The 23,177-nt window shown below is 40.0% G+C and overlaps 1 protein-coding gene and 1 non-coding gene across 2 annotated transcripts in view; one reads left to right on the top strand and one right to left on the bottom strand.

Annotated features, from left to right (window-relative positions):
* Positions 1-23,177, bottom strand: part of FREM3 (FRAS1 related extracellular matrix 3) — an 82,744-nt gene that overhangs the window by 25,146 nt on the left and 34,421 nt on the right. Inside the window, exons 3-5 of the mRNA XM_044268036.1 lie at positions 7,327-7,473; positions 4,010-4,240; positions 1,197-1,322 (exon numbers count right to left, since the gene is read on the bottom strand). Of these exons, the coding sequence (XP_044123971.1) occupies positions 1,197-1,322; positions 4,010-4,240; positions 7,327-7,473 (504 nt within the window). The remainder of the gene's footprint in view (positions 1-1,196; positions 1,323-4,009; positions 4,241-7,326; positions 7,474-23,177) is intronic.
* On the top strand, positions 17,230-17,332 carry LOC122890734. The gene has a single exon (XR_006381165.1). It is a non-coding gene; the product is annotated as a U6 spliceosomal RNA (small nuclear RNA).

Genomic DNA, 23,177 nt, shown 5'->3' with positions numbered 1-23,177 from the left:
GGCCCAGGGAAGGGAGGGGAGCTGGGGGATGATTTAATCACCAATGGCCAATAATTTAATCAACCATGCCTATGTGATGAAGTCTCCAGAAAAAAAAGCCTAACCAAAGTGTTCAGAAAGCTTGAGTGTTGCTGAACACCTCTAGGTGCTGGGAAGGGGACACGCCCAGAGGGAGCTCTGTGCCCCTTTCCACATAACCTTGCCTGTCCATTTCTTCCATCTGGTGGTTCCTGAGTTGTATCCTTTACAGCAAACCTGTAATCCAGGAAGTAAATGGTTTCCTGAGTTTTTGTAGGCTGTTCTAGAAAATTATCAAACCCAAACAAGGGTAGTGGGAACCTCCAGTAGGTCAGAAACACAGTGACAGCTATGTTGTCTGGTGGGATGAAGCCCTTACCCTGTAGGGTCTGTGTTATCTCCAGGTAGATGGCATCCGAAATGAATTTTAGGACACCCAGCTGGTGTGTGCAGAAACTGGAGAATTGCTTGGTATGGGAAAAACCTGCACACTTCTGATGTCGGAGATGAAATATGGTGTGAGTGTAGAAATAGGTAGTTTACTTTTATAGCTTATTCTTCTTCTCATTTGTGTGGTCTTCTTATAGGTCCATCGTTTTTGACTATTACTTAGTTCTAATGAGTGAAAAAAACACAACCTTGACAGACTGGACAGAGGACAGCTAAATTTTGACTGTATAGAAATGGAGAGGTCAGAAAGAATGGGACATTGTTTGGAGGGATAAGGACACCTGGGCCCATGATTAGGGGGCATTTTTCATTGTTGGGGGTGGAGACGGAGGAGAAGAAGAGACTGAGTAGCACATACAGACTACTTTACCTTGTTTCTTAGGTGCAATGCGGGCTATTAAAAATAAGAATCCCTTATTTATATTTTCTACCAGCATATATAAACTATTTTCACATAAAATGTCTCATTTGACCCTCAAACAACTTTATGAGGTAGTTACAACATATTTTTTTGTCCCAGTTTCCAGTGAAATTTTACCCTTGGTTCAAGAGAGCAGCTACGGCCGAATTAGGGCACCTGCATATGGTCACAAGGTTGTCAGGCAGCAGGATAGGGTCCCGGGCTGATCCAGGCTTCCGTCCTCCACACGCTTGGCTTACCACCCAGCTACTCCCCACAGCCCCACAGTTCTGCCTGAGAATCTTATAGCCGGATGTCAGCCTCCTACCTTCATGTGTAGAGCAAATGACCGTTAGTTCTTGGCTAGCATCCCCAGACCGTCTTACTGGAATCAAAAGCTCTCCAACGTGCTCCTCTATTTTGTATTCTGCCTCTGGAATATAAACTGTTGATTCTAGAAAAGATGGTAGAAGATACTTCAGCAAGACTTCAAGTGGACTGGTGATAACTGGTGATATTTTAAACTGAGTAGAAATGTACATAGTCTTTGACCCCTACATTTTTCAAACATGACTAACCATATGAGATGTAGTTGGGATAGAAAATGTTTCATATTAAGTGGAGCTAGAGAGACAGTGGAATTGGGTTTGGGAGGCTTTTGAAAGGTTTAAAAGGAAAGCTAGCACTAAAATGGAAGGGAAAATCTTGCAACAATTGTGTCTTTTTTTTTTTTTTAAATCAAATTTTAGGTCTTCTAGAGATCACACATTTCTACCCTTGCTTTACTTTTACTGCTTATATATAATTTTGTGATGCTTTCAACTGACAGGTAATCTAATTAATTAATGCAGAAAATGTTTTTTCCCTGCTTTATTCAACAAACATTTTATTCAACACTTACTGTACTGATATTGTGTGGAAGACACTGGCCAATTAATATTTTGAGAAAAATAAGTTACTGGTTTTCTCTTAATTTTCTTATTAAGCCTTTTATTTTAGTTCTGGTATAGTTAACATATTCCTACCTTTAATCTTTAAAATAACATACCCATTGGGGTCTACTGAGCTTCTGTGTGTGCGTCTATATGTACACACAAGTGTGTATATTTCTGCATGTATACACATCATCAGAACATTCACTGAAATATAAACATGAATATTGGTTATCTCTTGTTGATGGAATTATATGTGGTATTTTCCTTTGGGGTTTTCAACATTTTCCAAGGCTATTCATTAAGCATGCATTGTGCAATTAAATATATGGGTTTGTTTAAAAAAAATAGAAATTTAAATGGGTTGTTCCTACTCCCAGAGTGAAGTGGACAATGGATCAAACCACATTTAACTTCTTCAGTTCTTTCCTTCATAACATATATATATATACATAGATTCTTCCCCTTGGGAGCAAGAAGGAAAAATATTATAATAGACATTGTTTCTTCTTTTGGAGCTATTACTAAGTTATAATCCAGAATTCGATGTTGAATTGTCTAGTTATCATGGGTTAATTTTTTTCTTCTTTATTTTGCTGCCTAAATTAGTTTCAACAGATACTGGTATCTACCTCTAAGAAAATAGTGGTATTGATTTACAAAGGAAAAGACCACTGATAATTTTCTTTCTGCCATTTTACCCTTCTACAGTAGTCTACTGTCTTGACATCTTTTGAAGAAGCTGGAAGTAAATTAAAGATATTAGTATCATGTGAAAAAACTGGAAAAATATATTAATACTGAGTTGTTCAGACATGTTCTCTATTTTCCCATTTTGAAAAGCCTCCTCTCTTTCATCTATGAATCCAAATCCCATTCACTCTTTAAGACTCAGCTCAAATACTTCCTCTTCCAGGAAGCTTAACTGCTTAGGACTATGATGATCTCTCTACTTTCTTACCTCTGAACTCTTGACTGCATTAGCCATGTATCCTAACATTGGGCTTTCCTAATTGGGTCATGGGTCTAAGTGTTGTTATCAACAAAACTGATAAGATACCTTGTTCATTGGATAATGGGGCAACATTTTGTACTTTTGTCTGCCAAAAACCAAAGTGTATAGAATGGTATTTCCCAAATTGTATTTAGAGAAAACTATAAGAGACAGTAAGAGACTATAAGAAACTATAGGATACTCCTCGGGGACAATAAATTTTTTAAAAGTCTATGGTCTAGTTTGGGAAAACTGATTAAACGAAGTTAAACAGGTTTCTTTGTAGGAGAATTTCTTAGAAAGTTTAATATACTAGTATAAATTATGATATTCGAAGGAAGGAAGATATTTGAAACAGTTTCTAGATTTATTTGGTCCATGGAAAGCTTTGTGATCCTGTTGTAGAAATTCTATTATACCATTGTTCTCTGTAATGCAGTTTGGAACATACAAATACAGAGGACTCTTCATGCATTCTTGTGAATTTAACTAAGACTTATGCTCTGGTAGTAAGTCATGTAATTCTAGGGGATGCCTGAATTCTTTCAACTATTAAGACAATCAATGTGTCTAATGAAAATTCAAAGATGAATACTAAAACCTTCCTTAAGGTAGTATTCTTCTCCTTTCAGGAAAAGGGGCAGCCAATGGCACAATTATTAGTTAAAACTTTTTTCCCTTTTTAATTTATCTTGGGAGATATTTGCTGTACCAATGAATGAATAAATGAATCAAATGCATCTGTGAATTCAAGAATATGATGCACAACTCTAACAGAACTTTGTGGAACATGTGGTAAAGCCAACAAGTTGGCTGGTGCCTAGCAGCCATATCTAGGATAAGGGATATCTAAAGTCCCTCCCTGATCTGTGAGGTGCTCCCTGAAAATGGTGGGGAGATAGTGGCCTGGAAGGAGTCTTGAGGATCTGGGGGCAAAGCGGCACCGTACTGTGTGTGTAGAGAGCAAACTATGAAGGTTCGTGCGTATTTTAAAGGAATGCTTATAAAGTCACGTCTACTTCAATCTCCTAGATTCCTTTTCAAAAATCCTAAGAGCAAAAGAAAAATTACTGCCTTAAAGTGATCGCTTAACTTTAAAACCTAAATGGTATGAACATGTTCCTTGGCTTATGGAGCCTCAGGGAGGTATGAATGCCTGAAACGGATGCAGGAACATGTACTGGTTAATAAATCATATCAGCAGGAACCACATACCATCCCCAGGGTCGACAATTTCAACAGTTGCCATTTCTGGAAACTCCAGTGCAGCCATGACAGGGTTCAACAGAATGATCTGGAAGGTCTCTGAAGCCTCGTATTCATTGTCAGATATAATTCTCACCCTCCATGTGGCAGTAGTCTGTCCAGGTTTGAAATGGACCTGTTTCTGAGACACTCCTTTAAAATCTTTATCTTTTTTTGCAGTTTCATCTTTGGTTTCAATGCCTAAAAACAGTGGGAAATTATGAATGTAATAAAGCCAAGTGACTGAAGAAAAATTTTTTTCTTTCTTTTTTTCTTTAAAGATTTTATTTATTTATTTGACAGACAGAGATCACAAGTAGGCAGAGAGGCAGGCAGAGAGAGAGAGGAGGAAGCAGGCTCCCTGCTGAGCAGAGAGCCAGATGCGGGGCTTGATCCCAGGACCCTGAGATCATGACCTGAGACGAAGGCAGAGGCTTTAACCCACTGAGCCACCCAGGTACCCCAGAAAGAGTCTTTCAAAGTGGATTCTTCTGCTGATAAAAAACAGGTAACAGGTACCTGTTTTAATGTTCCCAAAGACATTTCTAAACTATACTTATTGGCTAAGAGTGTATATAAGCAAAAGTGGAGGGAAGCGAGAGGGAAGCAGGAAAGGAGGAGAGACAAGAGAGAACAGAGAACAGTCATTAACTGATTTATTTTATAAATAATTACCGAGGGCATCTGATATGCCAAATTCTATCAGGTGCTCAGGATTCAGAGATGGGATGAAACCATTCCAGCTTCCAGAGAAACCACTAGAATGGGCACTGTATGGAGGTGGAGATCTTCAGCTGTTTTGTTCACTGATGCACTCCTGGTGATCACAACAGTGCTTGGCATGGAATTAGTGTTCCATAAACATTTTGAGGGGTGATTATTTTGTATCTAGTAATTTCAATAGTTTTAATTAACATAATTAATTTTTTCTCATGTGGATCTTTACTCATGGTGGCTTGAATCCTCCTGTGTTTAGTAATTTATAATTGTAAGAGGATTGATAGAGATTTGCAGACACGTAGAATGCTGTTGGCAAAAATGGAAGTGGGGGGACAGTTTTGAGGTCTGTTAGGAAATAGGAATTAATGACTCACTAAAGAAATGGAACAGCAGCAACATAGTGTTGAAAGTATTCAAAGTGAGACAAAAGGTAAAAGGTACCTTTTAGTACCTTAGTAGTAGTACCAGCTACTGTGAAAAGTTTTATATAAAATGAGGTGCGTAGCTCCTTTTGTCCTTCCCTGTACTCACTCTCAGAACCTGATATCTTGAAAAGACACCCAAACCTATAAGGTGTGAAAATAATTTCCAAGATAAGAGAGCGCACGTTGACTTCTTAAAACTGTTTGAAGAAGGCTTGCATCAGTACTAGTTTGGTAGCTGAGAATAAATGTTCGACATTGAGGAAGCGCCTCCTGTGGCCCTGTGTTGGACTCGGAGAAGATGAGGAGGAGGGAGTGGTGTCCTTAGCCACAGCCTCAGTGTAGGTCCTGGGACCGCTGTGTAAATAGAGTGGGCCTGTGACCATTAATATTTGGTGAACATCAGCTCAGTGTGAGGTGCTGAGGAGGCAAAGCTGAATTCGGCAGAGCCACTACTACCCCTAAGAGTAAGAAACAAATGATTTCAACTCTATTTAGTGAGTGCCATGGTACAATAATGATAGTTAACATTTACTGAGTATTTAATGTAGGCCAGCGACTATGCTAGATTGACTTACACTCATCATATTTAATCCACAAATAACCCAGCATGGGCTGGGGTGAGGGCTTCTTGGAGCACTGAGTAAGGTTCTCACACTCTCTAGTGTGTGTTGATGTGGTTTATTAAGGAGTGTGTTATAGGACAGAAGGGTGGATTATATGTAGCTCACTTAACAACACAGATTGGGTGACTACTGTATGCCCTGTGCTGTGTTCAAAGTTCGGCATAACCCAGATTGTAGCGTCTGCCATAGTGGAGCTGGAAATCTACTGAGGAGGACAGACAGTAGACAGATGGACATGTGATGCTTGCCAGGGATGCTCAGCACTATGAAGAATAAAGCAGGGTGTGGGGATAGCACCTGTATAGGAGCTGGTTCAGATAGGGAGCTGGGGACACCTCTCTCAGGAGTTGACTCCATCGCTATCCAAATGGTCCTAGACAGATAGATGAGTTTTTTCTTGAGTAGGATATGAAAATATTCCTTGACATAGTAACCCAAATCTTGTGCCCTTAGGAAATCCCTGAGGTAAAAAATTATAAAGATAGAACCCTACAAGAGAAAGGAAGCATATTTCAGCTCAAGTTATTCTGGCAAATTCCACTGTGGGTTGACAAAGTGACCTGCAGTGTAGACTGAGCCTAGGGGACACCTAGAAATCAGAGTGCTCTTTCGCTGACCTCTTTTAGGGGAACAGTTCTATCCCAGAGCCTCAGGCCTAAAGAGGTGGCTGGGGAAAAGCTTGCCTTTTCTTCATTGCCTGTTCTCAGACACCTCCTTCTGGTTTCTCTCCAACAGCTTTGATATGTTGGCAGGTCTCTGATTAGATTCCAAATGCCTGGGAAGCTCAGAATGCTCATTTGTAAAATGAAGATAACACACTCCTATCTGTCTTCTCAGTAGGTTATGAAAATAAGGACAAAATGATCTCTGGAAGTCGTGGCAGCTGAAGATGTCATAAAAATCTAATGCATTATTAGAACCATTATTACTAATTATTAATGATGATGATGACAGGTATTACATAGGCATTTATATCTGTTTACTCCAAGGAGACATAGGTCTTTGTAGCACATAGAAAAATTTGATCCCGTAAATGTTTTAGAAGAATTTAGAGCCTAATAGCAGGGTAAAAACAGATATGTATAATTGAAGGAAATAGATACAACAAAACATAATAATATATCACATATTCACAAATAATTTTTCAAAGGAAATAGCTAGAAAGAAGCATAATCATATATTGTAGGCATAAAAGCAATTTTAAAAGAAACTGAGTGACTTGGGGATTGTGGTATATGGCTATGAAATGTTGCATTTTTCCTGGTATCGTTTGGGTTGAAACAGAAAGACTGTGACCTTCCAGAAGGAGGCAAACAGGAACAGGAAGAGGATGAAAAGTTGGAGTGTTTATTTAATCCTGTAACTAACAAGGAGTAAGAACTATGGCATAAATTCACACAATTTTTTTTAGAGGTTCCCCCACACCTGTCATCGATTCTCTTCCAAGGAACTCTCTCATAATTATTTTTAAGCTTAGATTCCATTACCTATTGCCCACAACCAATCTAAATTTACTTACTGATAAAGGATGTTTCTTCAAGATACCCTCTGCGTGTGAGGGTCACTTCAAAAAACGTGGAGTCTTCATCTACAATGTAGTACTCTTTCTCCAAAGAAATCCAAGCCCAGTTCAGACGGAAAGGTTGATGTGTTAGTTTATTTCCTTCTGCAATTGATAGGGGTAAAGGAGACATTGGATGAAAATTGAATTAGATGGAAAAATAATCTAATGCAGGGTTTTCATTTTGGTCCTAAAGCCAAGGGTTTTAAAATACATGCTTTTTTTTTTTTTTTTTAAATAGAGGGAGAAGTGCTTTGCTTTTCTAGAGAATGTCATGAGCACTATCTCCCTGCTTAATATGGGATTATTCATCTGGGTCTATTCCTAAAAGGTCTTATGCACTAGAGTTCCAAAGAGCCAAGCCTTGGTAGTTAAAAATTCCACTCATATTCAACACTTCTATCCTTTGCTCGCTGGTTGCTCTGTTTGCCTCCTCTCTCCCTGCCTCCTTCCCTCATTTCCTTCCTCCACCCTGTGATTTAGTCCTTTGTATTGTTCGCATATCCATTTGCTCTGCCAACAAGCTACAAGTTCCTTAAAGACCGTGCTCCCATTATATTTCCTTATTTTGCCACTGTGAGGATCTGCTGTGGTGTCTGGAACTCAAATTCTTAATGTTTAAAAACTGTCCAAGTGGAGAAAAAGAGACAAGGATATAAGACTCTACCTGATTTGCTCCCGTCCGCACTAGGTCACAGACCTTTTCGATGATGGTCAGTCTAGCCCTGTTCTGGGGCTGTGCAGTGTGTGTGGATAGGAAGAAAGAATAGGTTACCTCAATTGGTGATCAGGCATGACAAATAACCACTTGTAAAAGGATGTTGAAAGAGGATTCTCTGTGACTCAGTTTCAACTGATGCACCAGTGTAATAGATACCAGATGATGAAGTAAGTGTGGGCAGACTACCATATGCAAAATTTACAACAGAAAGCTTTACTAACCAGGGCTACAGTGACTGAACCCCTAAGTCAGATCAATCATAATACAAAAGAGCAACATAGAGACAAGAAAGGTGGATTTGTGAAGAGAGTACTTTAGTAAAGCTGGTGGGAATCTCTACCACCGCCCAAGGTAGGTGTGGGCATGGAGTAAGGCTACAGTCTTCACACCCAGCCTAGAGGGTGTGGGCTTCACGAACCTTGTCGAGAGTTGACACGCCCTTCTGTAGGTGCATGTGACTAATGCATTCTCAAAAAAACTTACGTGGCCTTGGCAGTGTAGGGAGAGTAGCGGGACCTGGATTTGGGAAGTAGTTAAGTATCCACAAAGACTGGGACAGAGAAAGCATGCTTGTGGGCTGGGGGTGGGTCATCTATCCAACACACACTGTTGAGGAGGCAGTGGGATCTCAGTGGAAGGATGCTGGAAGCTGACCACCAGATTTCTATCATCAACTGCAGAAACATATAAGATAAGGAACTGCAGATTCCAGAGTCAGGAATCTTTAAGGAACTCATAAAAACACTCTTGGGGTGCCTGGGCTCATCAGGTCACAATCCCAGCATCCTGGGATCCAGCCCCGCATCTGGCTCCCTGCTCAGTGGGAGGCCTGCTTCTCCCTCTCCCACTGTCTCTTTCTGTCAAATAAATAAATAAAATCTTAAAAAACAAACAAACAAACGCTGTTAAATAGTTGCCATCCAGGGGCCCTAACATGAAATGATAACAATACTTCCTTTACCAGACTGTGCTCTTTCCCCCATCTCCTCTCTCTGGGGCCAACCCAAGGATACAAAGCTTGCTAGGAAGCCAGGGGAAGCATCGTCATGGAGAGAGTGGAAGCTGGGGTCTGCCCTTCCCCACTGGCACAGGTTCTGGCTAATAGCTGCAGAGAAGGCTTAACACAGAACAAGTTCTGAAATTTAATTATTGCTTGGGGCTGCGAATTCTAATGACCAGATTGACACAGCTTTTGATTTAATATGACGGTAAGATGTTTTTATCTGTGAGTGATTGGAAAAGTTGTGTGACCTGCCCCGGTTTCCACCATAGGAGGAGGGGAAGTACCCCGTGCCTGCCAACAACATAACTGCAAAGTAAAAGGACAGACAGCTCAAATTATAATTTGGTTATATCACAAATCATGCTTGTTTGGTGTCCTAGGAACTCACTGAGGTGTGACTGCAGGGTAAATGCACCTACTAGATTTCATGAGTTTACTCTCCATCTGTATTCTCTCTTTAGAGGTAACACGGTTGATATTATTGTGGATATTCTGATAAATACAGAAAAAATATAAGATGAATATACCAGAAATCCTTTCATGTTGTTAAAAAATATGATATTGCTCTTACTTCTCGTTTAAAACCACTTTAATTCTTCCAGTATAGTTTTTTTGGATTTTGAAATCATGAGTCAAAACAACAGTTTATGTTTACTTGCTCTTTTTCAAAGTTCTCTGATGTAATCTCTATCTTATTCTGACAATGGCACTACAGAGTAGGGTAAGTAATTAGTCTCATTGTATATCTAGGCAAACAGTTTCAGGACAGTGAAGTGACTTGACCAGGTTCATGCAGGGTGGTGGCAAGGTCCGGTCTTTTCTGGACTGCAGACTTCTATTTTTGTGTTTTATTTTTTTTAAATTGTGTTATGTTAGTCACCATAAAATGCATCATTAGTTTTTGATGCAGTGTTCTAAAATTCACTGTCTATACACCACACCCAGTGCTCCATGCAATCCGTGCCCTCCTTAATACCCACCACAAGGCTCACCCAACCCCCCACCCCCTGCCCTCCGAAACCCTCAGTCTGTTTCTCAGAGTTCACAGTCTCTTATGGTTCATCTCCCCTTCCAATTTCCCCCAATTCACTTATCCTTTCCTTTTCCTAATGTCCTCTATGTTATTCCTTATGCTCCACAAGTAAGTGAAACCATATGATAATTGACTTTCTCTGCTTGACTTATTTCACTCAGCACAATCTCCTCTAGTCCCATCCATGTTGATGCAAAAGTAGGGTATTCATACTCTGTGTTCTATTTTTGACTCCAAGCTGCCGCTCCTATGATCAATGCTCCCAGATCAATGCAACCCAAATACCTCAAAAGGGAACTGGGCAAAATCGATTGCAAACAAGACCCTTTGAATCAACACATGTATGATAAAAAAGAATCAACAGTTGGAGACAAAACCATTTTCTGAGCCCAAATGTATATGACGCAGATTTCTTTAAAAAATGGGCATAAGTAATGAATATCTTTAGATCCTAGCAACTCCCCTAAGTCTCTGCCTCCTGGGGCTGTATGGTTTCTTAAGATTTCTCTTGAGATGTTTGCTTCATTCTGTGTTCTCTGAAGACCTACTGGCTTTCTCCACTTGTCCCTGCATATGGCCCCACTCACCTTGAGTTTGCTTATCTTTCTATCACATGATCTGCAGAGATAGATAATGCATCTCAGCATCTCAGTGGCTGAGTCTGGGTCTGGTTATCTATGGTGGTGTTGGCTGTGGCTTTGTTGCCATGTGAGATTGAGAAGGAAGGCAGTTCTCAGAGAAGAGGGCTCAGAGACCTAGAGATATCTAAATGGTGCTTATCTTTAATATTAAGATGCCAAAACGAGGTGAAAATAGAAGAGGGGCCCTTTTAAATTCTTGTCTCCTATAATTTTTCTGTACTCATATTCCTAAAATAAAATGTATGGGTAATACAAAGAAACAGTGAGGAGACATGGAAATAGCAGGGACTTCAATCTGACTAATTAGTGATACAGACTTGAGAAAGTTACTGAGTACCTTTGTGTTTTAGATTCCTTGACTGTTAAATGAGTACCATAACAATAACAAGGACAAGAATAATATCTTCATCACTGAATTTTAAGGATTACTCTGAATAGTGAAGGTGGAAATGAGTAGCACAATGCTTGGCACACAGTAGGCTCTCAAGAAACAGGTCACATGAAGGTTATTGTGACATGGACACACACATTTTGATGGAGAGGCAGGAGAAAATAAGTAAAAATGAGTATTTTTTTAATGCATTAATCATTTAGGTACAAGGACCATTTACATGCTCATTTACATATCCTATAAATAATGACTCTAAATTCCAGCCAGTCAGTAGACACAGTGCTGAGCATTGGGCTAAGTGTTATGGAATTTGTGCATCAGGACCCACAACATGGACACCCCCCAGTGGCCCAGTCCACGTCACAGAACTAAACCTAAGTTAGCCCATGCTTACTCCAAGCACCTGTCAAGGAAACCCAACATACACCAATCTCAAGCTTTCAACTCACCTTTACCTAGTCTATCTTACTCTAGAAATTAGAACCTACTGAAGTCTTACAAGGATATCTCCAAACTCCTTGCCAATCCTACTCTGTTTCTCACTTGCCTCTTACGCTCTGTGAGACTTGCTCTAGCCCCAGGTCCCTCAGGAACAGTGCTCCACTGCTTGGGAGGCTCTGTCTCCCACAGTACATGATTGTTTCCCCTTGCATAAACAATATCAGACTGGTTGCCCAATTGTATTATTTTTGTCATTTGACACAAGATATAATTTCTTCAGAGAGGTTGTGGACAGATTTCATGAGGCAGTAAGGGCTTAAGCACTGGGCAGTGACAGTGGCGAGGAAAAGCTGGGTTTAGGGAGAAGGGAGAGGCGACAGATTTGGGAGAGGAGAAGCAGCACGTGGGAGGCGGGCCGTCAGAGACGACTCAGAGCTCAAATCCGGGGCCTGGAGGAACTGCATAGTGTGAGCAGATAGAAAGAAGTCAGGAGGGGAAGACAGCTTGAGAGTTTAATTTCAGATTTGGCTTTGAAGGGGTGGTAAGAAGTCCAAGGGAAAAGTCCATAAGCTACTTGGATACATGGATGTATGGGGAAAAAGGTCTGGGGGAGGGACAAAGCCGAGAAATATATATTTGGGTGTACTGTGATACAGGGAATTTCTGAAAGGGCGTTTTAAAGTTCAATTTTTGAAGCATAACAATAGATAGCTAAGTATATATTATACTATCTTTGTATTTGTGAGGCACTGCCTCTCAAAGGATCCACGCCTCTCAAAGGATCCACGCAATGTTGGAAGTGGATCAGAATCTGTTAAATGAACCTGACAGCAGACATCCTGGGGCCCTGAGGAAGCTGATTCAGGCCTTGCCCTTTTGTGTCTTCAGACCAGACTGTCCCTGGACTTTGAAACTCCAAGCCAGGGTGATGTGGAGGAAAGGACTTCATCTCTACCAGCCATCTTGCCTCTGGAGGTGTGGCTCTGATTTAGTCTCCCTGGGTTGGTTGACTCTGCACCATCTGTTGCTGGGGAAGGGCTAGAGGTAGAGGGGAGGAGGGAATGCAATATGAGACAGAGGAGGCAGTTGGAATGGCCAGGGGACTCCCACTAAGATGGAGGCCCCACTTGTGAGGGTCAGTTTCAGGGCCCTTGGCTTTTTTTTTCAATTTATTTATTTTCAGAAAGACAGTATTCATTATTTTTCCACCACACCCAGTGCTCCATGCAATCCGTGCCCTCTATAATACCCACCACCTGGTACCCCAACCTCCCTCCACCCAGCCACTTCAAACCCCTCAGATTGTTTTTCAGGCCCTTGGCTTTTGAAGTCAGGGAGTTCTGAGGGGGAAGCAAGGGAGGGGGACATGACTGAGGGCCCTCCCAGTAGGGAGCAGAGACATGGTTTCCTAGGCTTTAGCTCTGCCCTCACAGGCTTCCACTGAGTGCACTCCTCACAGGTGCAGCTCCTTCCCCTGCACCCAGAAGCAGGAAGCTGGCCAGCTGATGCATTAACGATTACATTCCAGGTAATGAGAGCTGATTTAATGCATAATGAATAAGAGTGCAGAGCCTGGATTGCCTGAAAGTCCAATTTATACAAGACTTTACACAGACAAAGTTCTGTACTTCAATGAGGAAATAGCCTTAAACAAAGAGGACCAAGAACTAAACTCTGGGGATAGTTGCATTTGGGAGCCAGTGATGGAAAATAAGTAATAGAATGGAAAATAAGAAGGCTGCAAGTTAGTTTTATCATGGTGTGGAAGTCTGATCTAAGACTATCATCTAGAGGGAAAAAAGGAACAGTTTCAAGCAGAACTATAATCTTCTTATCCAAGGATTATACCTTGTTAATTGCTTTATCAAACTATCATAGCTAGATATCTAGTTACACCCTAGGATGGCATTTTTCAAACTCAGTACTACTGACATTTAGGCTGGGGAAGTCTTTGTTGAGAGAGGTCGCCTTGTGGATCATAGGATGTTCAGCAGCATCCTTGACCTCTACTTACTGGATCCCAACAGCAGTCCCTCACCCACCATTGCCCTCCAACTGCAACTATAACAAAAATTAAAAAAAATTATCTCCAGATATTGCCAAATGTCCCCAAAGAAGAAAAATGACCTCTCATTCAGAACCACTGGTGTAAAGGATTTTACGGCATCTGTGATAAAAGTCTTTCTGTGCTTCATATTCCTGTTTTAGGAGAATGACAAAAGAAAACTTTTGGATTTGAATTTGGCATTCATGATCTAACATTTCTTATTGGCTTCAGAGTTTAGCCTGATCTCAGTCAATCTGAGGAAAATTAGAAGGCCACAATATCAAGTACGTTAAAACTATTTTTCCTGTGGGAAAATCAGAGTTTAAAGTTGGGGACAAGAGCTCTATTCATGGGATCTGGTTTCCCATCACACTTATCCTGGGCAGCTTTTAAAGAGGAAGCACGAGGTCATCAGATTTAGGAGTGAAGACTGGAGGCTGCCCTCCCACAGGTGATCTCGAAGTCCTAGGCATGTGCCTCCAGCCCTGTTCCCTCATCTGTAAGACTGAGGTAAAGAGATGTACATAGGAGGCACTGCATGGGAGAGGCCTTGTAGGTAGGGAAGTGTGGGTGTGTCATTTTGATGGTTTGAGCTAATATTATTAAGCTCAATTGAGCTAATATTATTAATATTGAGCTAATATTTTTTTCCTTCATGAGTCAGGAGAAGAAATTATTGATAAGAGAACTATGTAGAACATAATTAATGTTTAATGTTCTAAATAGAACCTATAAGCTCATAATGGGGGATGGAGAATGGGAGTACAGAGGGACCAACATGTACCAGGTGCCTGATATGTGCTGAGTGCTGGGCTAGGAAGTGTGCAACAGGCCAGTAAAAAAGAAAAAGAAAAACAAGAGACAAATGAGATGAAACAGACAGGAGTTGGTGAACAAGAACTGATGGGACCAGTCTGGACTATGGAAAGATCTGAGTGCACAGTGAGGAGAAGGGAAATACAAAGGAGACTTTTGGGATGGGAATAGCTTAGAAATCAGCTATGGAAATAATAATGGAGAAAAACACCCAACTGCAGAATTTCTAACTTCTTGAATTCAAGAGTATAATGCATATACATTTTCACAATTATCTGCTATTGGGTTAAGAAAAAAAGGAAAACTACATTAAGTATTTTACCTAAATACTATATTCAGGAAGAGTTAATTTTGATGTAACTTATTTACCAATTCTAGTTTTCTGATGTAATCTCTTCTTTTAAAAATGCAATAATTTAAAAAATTTTTAAAAACGCTTAAAGTAAAAAAGAGATTATATATTGCTATGGCACAATTTTGAAAATACAGCTACAAATTTTAGGATTGTTTGCTCCAGCTTTTTGAAAAATATCGGTGGAATTTTGATTGGAATGACATTGAAAGTATAGATTGCTCTAGGCAGTATAGGCATTTTAACAATGTTTATTCTTCTGATCCATGAGCATGGAATGGTCTTCCATCTTTTTGTGTCTTCTTCAATTTCTTTCATGAGTGTTCTGTAGTTCCTAGAGTACAGATCCTTTACCTCTTTGGTTAGGTTTATTCCCAAGTATCTTATGGGTCTTGGTGCAATAGTAAATGGAATCAATTCTCTAATTTCCCTTTCTGTATTTTCATTGTTAGTGCATAAGAAAGCAACTGATTTCTTTACATTGACTTTGTATCCTACCACGTTACTAAACTGCTGTATGAGTTCTAGTAGTTTGGGGGTGGAGTCTTTTGGGTTTTCCATATAAAGTATCATGTCATCTGCGAATAGAGAGTTTGAATTCTTCATTGCCAATTTGAATACCTTTTAGTTCTCTTTGTGGTCTGATTGCTGTTGCTAGGACTTCTAACACTATGTTGAACAAGAGTGGTGAGAGAGGGTATCCTTGTCATGTTTCTGATCTCAAAGGGAAGGCTGTCAGTTTTCCCCCATTGAGAATGATATTCACTGTGGGTTTTTCATAGTGCCGGAGCAAACAATCCTAAAATTTGTATGGAATCAGAACAGACCCCGAATTGATAAGGAAATGTTGAAAAAAGAAAAAACAAAACTGGAGACATGATGTTGCCTTATTTCAAGCTTTACTACAAAGCTGTGATCACTAAGACAGCATGGTACCGGCACAAAAACAGACACATAGACCAGTGGAACAGAATAGGGAGCCCAGATATGGACCCTCAACTTTATGGTCAACTAATCTTTGACAAAGCAGGAAAAATATACAGTGGAAAAAAGACAGTCTCTTCAATAAATGGTGCTGGGAAAACTGGACAGCTATGTGTAGAAGAATGAAACTCAACCATTCTCTTACACCATACACAAAGATAAACTCAAAATGGATAAAAGACCTCAACATGAGGCAGGAATCTATCAAAATCCTAGAGGAGAACATAGGCAGTAACCTCTTTGAGCCACAGCAACTCAGCAACTTCTTTTAAGACATGTCTCCAAAGGCAAAGGAAACAAAGGTGAAAATGAACTTTTGGGACTTCATCAAGATCAAAAGCTTCTGCACAGCAGAGGAAATAGTCAACAAAACAAAGAGGCAATCTACAGAATGGGAGAAGATATTCGCAAATGACAATACAGACAAAGGGCTGATTTCCAGGATTTACAAAGAACACCTCAAACTCAACACACACAAAACAGATAATCATGTTAAAAAATGGGCAGAAGACATGAGCAGACACTTTTCCAAAGAAGACATACAAATGGCTAACAGACACATGAAAAAATGTTGATCATCACTAGCCATCAGGGAGATTCAAATCAAAACCACATTGAGATACCACCTAACATCAGTTAGAATGTCCCAAATTAACAAGACAGTGAACAATGTGTGTTGGAGATGATGTGGAGAAAGGGGAACCCTCTTACACTGTTGGTGGGAATGTAAGTTGGTGCAGCCACTTTAGAAAGCAGTGTGGATATTCCTTAAGAAATTAAAAATAGAGCTTCCCTATGACCCTGCAATTGCACTCCTGGGTATTTACCCTCAAAATACAGATGTAGTGAAAAGAAGGGCCATCTGGACTCCAATGTTTATAGCAGCAATGATCACGGTCGCCAAAATGTGGAAAGAACCAAGATGCCCTTCCACAGATGAATGGATAAGGAAGATGTGGTCCATATACACTATGGAGTATTATGCCTCCATCAGAAAGGATGAATACCCAACTTTTGTAGCAACATGGACGGGACTGGAAGAGATTATGCTAAGTGAAATAAGTCAAGCAGAGAGTCGATTATCATATGATTTTGCTTATTTGTGGAGCATAAGGAATAACACGGAGGACATAAGGAAATGGAGAGGAGAAGGGAGTTGGGGGAAATTGGAGGGGGAGACATGAGAGACTGTGGAATCTGAAAAATAATCTGAAGGTTTTGGAGGGGCGGGGGGTTGGGAGGTTGGGTGAGCCTGGTGGTGGGTATAAAGGAGGGCACGTATTGCATGGAGCGCTGGGTTTGGTGCATAAACAATGAATTCTGGAACACTGAAAAGAAATTTAAAAAACAAATAAAAATTTAAAAAACCCACAACAATAAAAAAGTGCTAGTGTGAAAAAAAAATACAGCTAATAAATGCTGAATCTCATACTTGCTATGGCAACATGTACACTAACATTGGAACGATACAGTGAAGATTGGCATGGCTTTTGCTCAAGGATGACACACGAATTCATGAAGTATTCCATATTAAACAAATAAAATAAAAAATAAATAAATGCTGACTGTCAAATGAGTAAAAAAGTACTGAATGATAAGGTGGCCGCTATTGTCAAACGTTAATGGCTCATGGCCTTGAACTTAAAAAAAAAATTAACTAGGATATTTGATCTTAAATGTTTAATAATCACCCAAAGAATAATCTAATATTATCCTTGTGTTTTTAAATATTTTTTAACATTCCCTGACATTTTCAAATAGCTTCATCATCATAAACATTTATCTTGTACAGATACCAACTTTTTTTTTTCTCCCCAATTTATTTATTTTCAGAAAAAAAGTATTCATTATTTTTTTCACCACACCCAGTGCTCCATGCAAGCTGTGCCCTCTATAATACCCACCACCTGGTACCCCAACCTCCCACCCCCCCCCCCCCGCCACTTCAAACCCCTCAGATTGTTTGTCAGAGTCCATAGTCTCTCATGGTTCATCTCCCCTTCCAATTTACCCAAAAGCATATACCCTCCCCAATGTCCATAACCCTACCCCCCCCTTCTCCCAACCCCCCTCCCCCCAGCAACCCACAGTTTGTTTCGTGAGATTAAGAGTCAGTTATGGTTTGTCTCCCTCCCTATCCCATCATCTGAATTCCTTAAGCACCTCCTCATCATAATACCTGTAACTATCAGTTGTCACATAGTTTCAGTTAATATCATTTGTCTTTGGAAAATGCTTCACAGTGCCTTATTGTGATGAAATGTGTTATTCTGAATTCGAGGCTTGTTGTGTACTGGTAAGCTGCATGTCTACAGGATATAAATATAATAAATATAATATATTTTCCCCCAGTAGAGCTATCATTTCAAGGAAAAGAAAGGAACTTGAGACAGAAGAATTAGCAAAATTAGGTAAGAAGAAAAGTCAAACTGCATGTCAGATTGATCTCCATTTTCTTCCCCCAGCCAACTCCAGTGCTCCTGGAGCTGTGGGTAGAATTTGAAAAATGTGCTTTGTTGGGTGAGATACACTACATCCCCTTCCTGCTCGAGGATGTTATTCCACTCCCATTTCTTTCGCATAATTCACTTCTCTTCAATAATTCCACGGGCCTGCCTGATCCTCCCTTCAGTGCTTTACAGTGCAACCACTCACGACTCAAAGCTGGGAAGGAGAGGTGTCTCCAACACACAGGTCACGTCCATTCTCTTCTTGAGGAACAATAGCAGGTTGTTTTGTGAAATCACACGGCAGGGTTTTCAGAAAAGCAGGGGGGAACTAAAGAAGAGCACACAGATGAGACATCTGCAGTCGTTTCTCCCTTTGTGTTCTTCTAAGCTACAGCACTGTTACCTCCCAGACCATGTTTCTATATATACTTCTGCAATCTTTGGAAATGTCAGGGTAGGGGGACAGGTGAGGCAGCAGGTGTGGGGTGGGATGGGGAGGGGTGGCAGGTGCAATGCAGTTTTAAAGAGGTGTTTGGTATATTTGTTTTGGAGATCTCCCCAAACTGTCTTGATGATAAATTTGGCTTCCATTTTGAAGAATAAAAACTGAAAACATTGCTGCTATGTATAACAGTAAAAGTTTTCCATGCCCTTTTCCACCTTCCTAAAATAGAGTACTTCAATATTAGCACAGTGGAAGCGGTGGGAAAAAATACAGACCAGAAGATTTTTAAAGATTCTTTTGCATGCCTCAATAGGGGCACCACATTCTGCTCTTGACACAAAACAAGACTATCCAAAGTACTCTCAGAGCAAGATTTTAGAGAATTAAAAAAAAAGGATAACACTATATTAGCAGAAGTTTCCAACTATTAGGAAAGTAAAAAGATATTGATTGTATGATCATATGCAATGGCTATTTCTCTGGGATTTGGGGCTCCACATGGCTTACCTGGAAGGGAGAAAACTGTCCTTTCTTCATTCTCAAGACTGTATGGGATTGATTCAAGGAGGATGTTGAAGCAAACTCTTCCTTCTAGAGAATGTAATGCAATGTAACATATACAGCAAATTCCTCTTTGGGGATCAACTGTGTGTACAGGCTGTGAACTGATCTTTAAGTTTGAGGGTCTAGTTCTAAATAGACCCTTGAAAAAATAATAAAAATACTATTTTACATTTCTATAGTATGTATTATTTAACTCCCCACCCCCAGTCTAGTGTTCTGCTCATGTTCTAGAAACTGATCACATCACACTGGGCATATAAGTTTGTGTTTTATTGGCTTAAAGAATGAGACAGTATAATAAAAATTATACATGTATATATAATGAAAAGCAGTTATTTCCTGAAAAGCCATAATGCACTCTATATCTTAGGGAGACCTAGCCAAAGAAAGCTCCTAGGGTTTTTTTTTTTTTTTCTTAAGATTTTATTTATTTACTTGAGAGAGACAGCAAAAGTGAGAGAGAGAGAGAGAGAGAGAGACTGAGAAAATGTATGCGAGGAGGGGCAGAAAAAGAAGCGGACTCTCCACTGAGCAGAGAGCCCAATGATGGGCTCAATCCCAGGACCCTGAGATCATGGCCTGAGCCAAAGGCAGATGCTTAACCTACTGAGCCACTGAGGCACCCTAAACCCCTACAGTTTCTTATAGGTGTTCAACACAGGGCACATCTCCCTGCGGGTGTACTCTAATGTCAGTGACTAGCAGCTCCAAAATAGTGAGTGTGAAAGTTAGAATCACTTATTCTCCAATAACAAAAGAGATAAATGTCACATCCCCATCCCAGCTTATGTCCACAGTTTGCTCAAAGGATATATAAGACTGTTTCAAGAGCGATTTGACTTGTAAGTGTTGGGAAGGAAGGAGCCATGTGAAAAAAGTGTCAAAAGAAAGTTTTGTAGAGGCATAAAAATAAAGGTCTTCTCATCACAGCCCAGATTGTAGAACCAAATGTATTCACACACTCTTGTAAGTGGGTTTGGCCAAACTTTGGAACCATGTAACTAAGCTCTAAATGAATGGGGAATGACCTCTGGTAGAGTTCTTAAGGTCTGACAAGACAATAATTAGGGGAGTTTGGAAGTTAAAGTAAACCACAGCCTAGCTCTGTGTCATCTCTGTTGTTCGTCCAGGCATTATAAAAATGGGCAAGCCAGAGAGCCAACAGATGTCATTAGCCTAGTTCTTGGCAAGCACTTATCAGGCAAAGAATATAAACTGAGTTCAGCCGCTACCCTCCCCACCCCCCTGCCCCAGGGAGGCATTCTGTTTGTCAGCAATTTCTTTCTGCCAGACCACAAATCAACAGTTGCTAGATAAATGAAACACTTCCATTCAACTTACAAACTCTTGGGCAAACTATTTATTTTTTAGAAATAAAAATTCCTTTTTTATAGCACAAGGTATAAATGGTCCCAGTGGGTTCCACTAAAGCAATCAAATGCCAGATCCATAAATCTTATAGACCCTTATGGAAAATGGAAGTGGCTCTGTTAGGCATCACATTGAATGATGCTATAGATTCACAGAATTAAAAAATGGTAGAATAGCACATGCTAATAGGTCTGTGCCAGACTGAACCCATTGCTGTAGTAACGGTAAGGGAAATTCAGCGTAACAATTGCTTAAGATATATTTTATGAAGACAATATTTGTTTTGGAGGCTTTGAGTTATATATTTTTTGATTTATGCTGCTGTGGAATTTGACATTGGATACACCATTATGTATAATGATCAGGAGACATTCACATGTGGAAAGAAATCTGACTGTGGTCTAAAATATAGTCTAGGCTTTCTGTTTCTCTGTGTCTTCCCTTCACACTTATTACTTCCTGCTACGTGTGTGTGTGTGTGTGTGTGTGTGTGTGCTTTGTTAAAGCCCCTGCTTCTTTTATCTTGTCCTTCCCACGCATCTGACTCTCTTGTATTTCTACTTCATCTTTGTGTTCGCATGAGATCTTTCCAGCTTCTAGAAGACTAGTTAGTATTTGTATACATTGTATTTAAAAGAATTAGAACATAAGGAATGGTGATTCCGTAAGCAGCATTACAAAGAGGTTTCTCAATTTTTTCTTTGCCTGTTCCATACCAAATGGAATCCAATCTGGTAGCTTCCTTGAGATTTATGATAAAATCTCAAGGTAGTGCTTCACTCCCATATCTTTCAAGGAACATGCTGAAATATAAAACTGGGTATAAAACTCATATAAATAAATAAATAAATGGGTAGGTAAGTAGGTAGATAGGTACAGTCTCTGAGGCCATTTCTGGTCTTTGGGTTTGTGATTCCAAGTGGGTATAGTAATACTCATAATAGTTTTTATAATTTTTTTTAAATAATAAAATGAAAGCTCAATCTATAAGGCATATTAATTCTTTCAAAAAGTGTTCCTTGGAGTTTGTAAAGAAAAATAACATTTTCCTCCTAAGAGCATATGAATTTTATGGTGCCAGCAATAGAAGAAAAATACGATTGCCCCTTACACCAAGGTCCTTTACACAGCATGGAATTTCCACAGTTATATTCGAGTAAATGGCCTTTCAGTTTCCCTAGGCAGGCCCAGGCAGAAGTCATGAATCAAGGACTAAAACGTGCTGTTTCTATCAAGACTACCATTTCCAAAATGATTATTTCCATAATTTTCCAGATTCTTGATTTCTTTCTGTGTATTAGTAACAGGTGACACAACACAGTGGGAATAAGAATCACTAGGGAAAAGAAGAGAAACACGTCTTAAGCCACACGAGGGGATTTGTAGTCAGCCTCCAAACAAGAGGCCCCCAGCACCCTGGGCAGCACAATGGGAGAATCCGGGAAAGGAATTGTGCCAAGACAAGCCAAGACAAGCCAAGACAATAATGATCTCTATAAATGCTTACTAGTTCTTCTGCGTTCCCCAAGTAGTAGTAGTCCAGCCTGGGACAAAGAGACACCATTATGCCCTGATTGGCTGTTCATCAAGTTTTTTGGGGGGGGGATTTGTATTTGCTTCAGGAATGGTTAAAACCTTTTGGCAGAACTGCTGCTGTGATGGTTACTTTTACTTGGCTGGTTGACAGAGCCCAGCGTTTTTGTCGAACGATAGTCTAGATGCTGTGGAGGTAATTTTTAGCTGTGATCAACATTTGCAGTCAATTGAATTTAAGTAAAGCATGACATGCATGGCCCTCATCCGCTCATTTGAAGGCTTAAGAGCAATGACAGGCTTCCCCAAAGTGATTCTACCTCAAGCCTACAACATGGAAACCTGCCTCAGTTTCCCACCTCCTGGCCTGCCCCGAAGATTTCAGACATAAAACTGCAATTTTTACCTGAACTACAGATTCGTCAGCTCCGCAACTGTGTGAGCCAATACCTCTCTGTCTCTCTGTCACTGTTTCTGTCTCTGTCTCTGTCTCTCTCACACACATACACACACCCCCACACCCCTCCTACTCTTCTGTGTTTCTGGGTTCAGAACCGTGACTAATACAGTCACCATAATCCTTGACCCCTACCCTCTTTTTTTTTTCTCTGATACACCAAGCTTTTCTGAAACTATTCTAGATGCAAGCGTCTCCCAACATGTCCTTTTAATCGTATTTAGATGTTTGGACCCTGTTTTCATTTGTTGTAATCCACTCAGATGTATTTAGCACACAGCCACTGCAACGTGAATTCTCTGGGAAGAATTTATCCCTTTCCCCAGTGACAGAGATGAATCATTTTAATCCACCTAATTTGCCCAAAGAGCTTTTATGAAGCTTTAAACTCAGATTCTTCAAAAAAGACAATATTAATAGATGAAAAAGAAAAATCTATGCTTCTAAAACTGACTGAACCTTTACCACTGCTTGAAAATGCTAGGAAAGATTAGAGATACAACACAAAGATTTTAGAGAGTTTTTATATAAAATAGACCAAATATACATTCAAAACTATC

Source organism: Neovison vison, chromosome 11 (genome assembly GCF_020171115.1).
Source record: "Neovison vison isolate M4711 chromosome 11, ASM_NN_V1, whole genome shotgun sequence".
In the NCBI taxonomy this organism is placed as follows: domain Eukaryota; kingdom Metazoa; phylum Chordata; class Mammalia; order Carnivora; family Mustelidae; genus Neogale; species Neogale vison.
Note: the sequence above shows the minus strand (reverse complement) of the source record. Positions and strands in the feature narration are given on the sequence as shown.